At 54.4% G+C, this 5,021-nt stretch overlaps 1 protein-coding gene across 1 annotated transcript in view; it reads right to left on the bottom strand.

The window, feature by feature from the left end:
* Positions 1-5: 5 nt before the first annotated feature.
* Positions 6-5,021, bottom strand: part of MSH6 (mutS homolog 6) — a gene marked incomplete at its 3' end in the record, with an annotated part of 11,922 nt that continues 6,906 nt past the window's right edge. The window contains 5 exon segments of the mRNA XM_010158749.1: positions 6-133; positions 387-476; positions 2,563-2,680; positions 3,256-3,521; positions 4,822-5,021. The exon segment at positions 4,822-5,021 is cut by the window's right edge and continues 9 nt beyond it. Coding sequence (XP_010157051.1) covers positions 6-133; positions 387-476; positions 2,563-2,680; positions 3,256-3,521; positions 4,822-5,021 — 802 coding nt within the window.

Genomic DNA, 5,021 nt, shown 5'->3' with positions numbered 1-5,021 from the left:
GCGTTGCGCGCATAGTCCTCCACCAGCGAGTGGTAGTGCGTGGAGAACAGCGTCCGGCACTTGATCTTCTCCGCCAGCTCCTTCACCACGGCGCTCGCGATGGCCGTGCCGTCAAAAGTAGCTGTGCCTCGGCCTGGGGGGAGGGGGAGGGAAAAGCAGAGACGCGTGCGCAGGGCGCTGCTGGCCACGTACCGATTCGTGATCCAAAAGGAAAGCGGGAAAGCTCGGCTAGGGATAGGCCGATAAGGGTGGGGGAGGGAGGAGGTGCCGTCGTTCCCGGGGCACCTGAGCGATGCCAACCGAGCGTTACGGTCGAACCCTTCGGACAGCCCAGACCCCTTTCACCTCCGATTTAATTCCCATCAATTACAAAGTAGACCAATTACCCAGCTCATCCACAAGAACGAGGGAGTGCACTGTTGCATGCTGGAGAATGCTGGAAGTCTCACTCAATTCAACAAAGAAGGTACTTTCACCTTTAAAAATAAAAAAAAAGTGCCATGAATTAGTCAAAATACCTGAAAACCACAACTAAACCCCAATTTAATCTGCACCAGCCTTGGACAAGCAAAACCGAAGCTTCACAGCAAACTGGAGATGAAAGAGCCTTATTTCCAGCACAAGAAGCGGGTCTCAATTTGTTGGAAAAGGCAGTTTTTGGTCCCCGAGAGCACAGGCCCAAGTAGCCAGTTGGTTTTAGGCACCATATCTGCTGACCTGTCCCAGTGCTGGTCAGCTGTACCAGCTGGGCAAAGACAGGGGCACAAAGGGCACCAGATGGGGAGACTTTTGCCCCTTCCTGCTCTTAAACACAAGAGGTAGGCGAAGGGGTTTGGCTTTTCAGTGCCAAAAAGCAAGCAGAAAATCTTTAAAAAGACTAAGGGACAGTATTTGTGTTGCTGATGTCACAAGGTAACGAATTACTGGGAAAGCAGAGGCTGCACTCCTATGTGCCGACAAGCCGCGCCGAGGTCTGAGCGTCCTGGAGGAGCTCCAGCAACCCAGACAGCACCAGGCCTGAAGCACAGACCCAGAGTTGTTTTCTAGCAGATGACGAGCAGGAGCAGAGACACGGTTAATCAGGCCTTCGCACAAAATGAACCCACGGGCGCGAAGTGCGGGTTGGCACTGCTCCCTCGTAGGGCCATTCCACACACTCCCACGCCGCAGCGATCCACGTAACTCCCGCATCAGGCGAGTATTCCCTTTCTGCGCTCGCGCTGCCGTGCCCCCACAGGTTTTTCAAGGGGAGCGATTAAGCAGCGCCCCGCAATCCCGATGATGGCCTTCGTGTGAAGCAGCGTCCGGGATTTAATGTTGTTAACCCCACTTGGGTATAACCATTCCTTCGCTCGAGAAAATAAAGCCCTAAAATGACACAGCCAAGTTAACAAGACTTAAAAGTCACTTCCCCAAAGTCCCGTTGGCATCCACTAGGAAACGCCACTGCCACGGAACGACTTACTCCTACGCAGTGCGGGAAGGGATGTGTCGAGGATGGATTTGGAAGCTGATTCTGCCATGCCGAAGTGAAAGGTTGAGGCGTTCGTGCCCGCCCTGGGAGGAGAGCGGCTCTCCATTCAGAGGAGAGCAGTTCAAAGCGCCCTGTTTCTCCACCACAGGGAAGTGCTCCAGGAATGGCCGTTCCGCTTTCCGCCATAAGCGCTTCGGTGCTCTTCCGCTACGGAGATCTCTTCCAGTGCCGAAATGAAGCCAAAGGGAGAGCAGGCGGGTGGAGCAAGCCCTACCGAAACACCCTCGCTGCGACGACAAGCCCTGACGCGGGGAAGTCTACGTACTGGTTTTGAAGGAAGAACTCCGAATGATTTGTTTCCAAATCCCCTCTGCACACCGAGCTCAGTAGGCTCAACTCCCTCCACATTCACCGACTGCGTTTTTCAGTGCAAAGACCACAGGAAATCTGCGCCCTCAACCATGACACTGCTCTTCCATGACACTGCTCTTCCTGCCATGAAAAACGCTCTTTTCTGGGCCCGTGCCACTCTGCCTGCCGCCACAGGCACCTTCCCATTCCAGCTCTTGTGCCATCCTCCACTTCTGTCTTCCTCTCCACGGAAGAAACAACACACTCCCGAGAACTGCCATCTACTGCTCCAAGAAGGAAGCCTGCCTCGCTTCACTGCCTAGAGACGGGATTTCAGAGCCACGGCTGGCATTCCGACTGAAACACGGGACCTCTACTCCTTGCCAGGAGGTACAAAACCAGCTCCTCCACGACAGCTGCCCGACATCACTGTCCTCTTCCAGAACGCCTACAGAAGGATACCCAGGCAAGCGGAAGGCAGTCAGCTGGGGGATATCCAAGATACTCCCTCACACTCGCATCCCGCTGTTAACGCCCATTAGAAAGGGCTCCTACGCGTCTCCAAACAGAACAGCGGACAAGCTTATCAAGCCAAGCGTGACCACAGTCCTGTTTCTACTCCGAACCTTGAGACCAATCGGTTGCCCAGCTCTCCTCCCTTTCCAGCCTGCCACTCGAGGCCGGGTCGCACACTCAGTGCCAGAAGCACGCGGGACGGCTGGATTTCCCCAACTCACCCGACATGATCCTGTCCGAGGCGCCGAGCCGGGTGAACACCCTGTCGATGGGCGTCAGCCTGCAGACTTCAGCCGGTACGTAGCATCCCAGCTGGGCCATGACAACCAGGAGACCAGCCTGCAGGGCAAACGGTAACACACGTAAGGCTTCCCGTGGTACCTGGGGCTCCAGTCCCACACAGAGAACGAGGGAAGGAAACTCTGTTCCCCCTCGAAGAAAGACGAAGATTGATTTAAGAGCTGCAGCACCATGATCTCAAGTCCGACTACACTACCCTGGCAGCCTTCAGACGCGGGTTAAGTGGCGTCCATTCCCAAACTCCCGGCTGCCCTCCCAGTCGCTGCTCAGCCCTAGTTTAATCCTGGTCAACCTGCAGAGGCATCTTTTGCCAGGTGATGCCAAGTCCTGGATAAGGCCACTTGAAAACGAGAAAAGACACTCTACCACTTTCTCCCCAGCCATCTCTGGTAAGAGAAATAAAACTTACTCCTCGCCAAAGCGAGTGAGAGTAGAAAACCTGCTCTCTAACACGGGCACCTTCTACCAGACGGTGCCTTGTCTTTGCAGTGCAACCGCAGCGCTGTGCTGCAGAGCACTGCTGGGACCTCCTCTGACATGTACCAACAGCCAGGCGACGTCACGCCCCGACGCGGAGCACAGAGGCACTCTGCAAATCTTATGCAGTCAATCACCTGTCTCATGAGCGTGGATTTGCCACCCATATTTGGGCCAGTTACTAACACACAGGAAGCTTCGCTGCTGCTCTCTTCGTCTTTGCTGCCTATCACAATGTCATTAGGAATAAAATCATCCCCAAAGAAAGTTTTTGTGATGCAGGGGTGGCGCGAGTTTTTCAGTTCCAGGAAGGGAGGGGCGCTCTCCGCAGGCAGGAGGATTACAGGTCGGCACAGCGGTCCGTCCCCATCCTTACTGTAGGTAGCAAGGGACATCAGGACATCTGTAAGATGAAGAGAAATTCCGGTCAGTCAGGCTTTCACCTCGATTCATTTGCTCATCGAACAGCGTTTTTGTAAATGCCGCTTTCCATTTCCGCTCTGTTTTCCTTAACAGGAAAATGCCCAAGAAGCACTCCAGAAGAACAAGTAAAAGGTGGTGACAGTCACAGTATCTTCCCTCGTTCCTTCCAGATTTCTACTGACGTCAGGTTAAAAACCCTCCCCTCTAGTTTTTAGTTTAAAAGCCGCATCATTTCACTTCAAAAGATGTTTCTTTAATGTACATGTATAAAATACTATTTTTTGCACTGCTCCTTAATTTGGAACAAGGGGGAATCAGCTTCTGTGACAGTGACTTGGTTAAGAATCCTAATACTGCTTGAAAGTTGCCAGAATAGGCTTATCCAGTATCACCACCCCGTTGGCCTGGCGGAGAGCGGCAGCACAACCCCCCAGTCAGCCTAGCTCTGAGGTTCTAAAGCTGATCACCTGCAAAACGAGGGCACATCACGTGATTTCAGAGACTTCACGTGCACATATTACAGCTCAGCCTGAAAGCATCCTCCTTCCCTGCTGAGGATCAATCCAGGACTTGCCCCAGTACTGCAGTGTGGCTAATGCGGCTGCTTCCCAGTGCCCCCCCCTGTCCACCCAGAGAATCCATTCCCAGAAAACACTCGCTGCCCGCCTGTCCTCCCTTTTCCACCCCAGCGGCATTCAGAGAGCGCTTTCATGTTCTCCCAGAACAAAGGCATCCCAGGGTGCCTCGTGACAGCAGCAAATTCATGGTACAAGAGCACGCCAGGCCTGAGAAGAGAGGACAGGAGACTGTTGTACCCCGGGGACGCAAGATCTGGGGAGGCCTTACAGGACTGCCTTCAAGGTAACAGCCGTGGGCACTGTTTTGTCTTTAAAGGCTGTGGAGAAGGAGATGACTCGCGGGTTAGCTGTTTATACCTCTACCTGCACCACTGCCCTCATTTTCTTCAGAAGCCACTAACCCACACGTGAGAGACCCACCGGGCTATGCGGAGTGGCGAGAAACGCCCGGCTGCGCACCTACGCGCGCCGCGAGGAGGAAGGAGCTTGCCAGCATCCAGACCCAGCAGCTGTTCTGCCATTTACTGCCAGGAAGGAGCCAGGCGATGGCTGCTCGTTATCCACGCTGTTCTCACAGCCCGGAGCTTTTTACCTACAGGCCGGGAGCCGGCAGCAAGCCTTTCTTGCTTCTGGAGATCAGACTTCACCCCTAACCACACCAGGGTGTTTTGACGGTAGGGGAGAACGACGAGAGCCTCTTACCCAGCACAGCGATGCACTCCACGGCCGTCTGCCAGTCCCTGCTGTTCCTACCGAAGTTGTAGAAGAGGCGCCTCATGCAGTCTTTGAGCGCCGCATCTCTGCGCTCCTCGGCGCTCACCATGGCAGCCAGCATCCGCTCGATCTCCTTGGTCCAGTAGCGCTTATACCCCTTCCTGCTCGACTTCAGCTCATACTCCTCG

The sequence above is a fragment of the Eurypyga helias genome, unplaced genomic scaffold, assembly GCF_000690775.1.
Source record: "Eurypyga helias isolate BGI_N326 unplaced genomic scaffold, ASM69077v1 scaffold33900, whole genome shotgun sequence".
Taxonomy (NCBI): Eukaryota; Metazoa; Chordata; class Aves; order Eurypygiformes; family Eurypygidae; genus Eurypyga; species Eurypyga helias.
The sequence above is the reverse complement of the archived record's forward strand: the minus strand, read 5'-3'. Positions and strand labels throughout refer to the sequence as shown.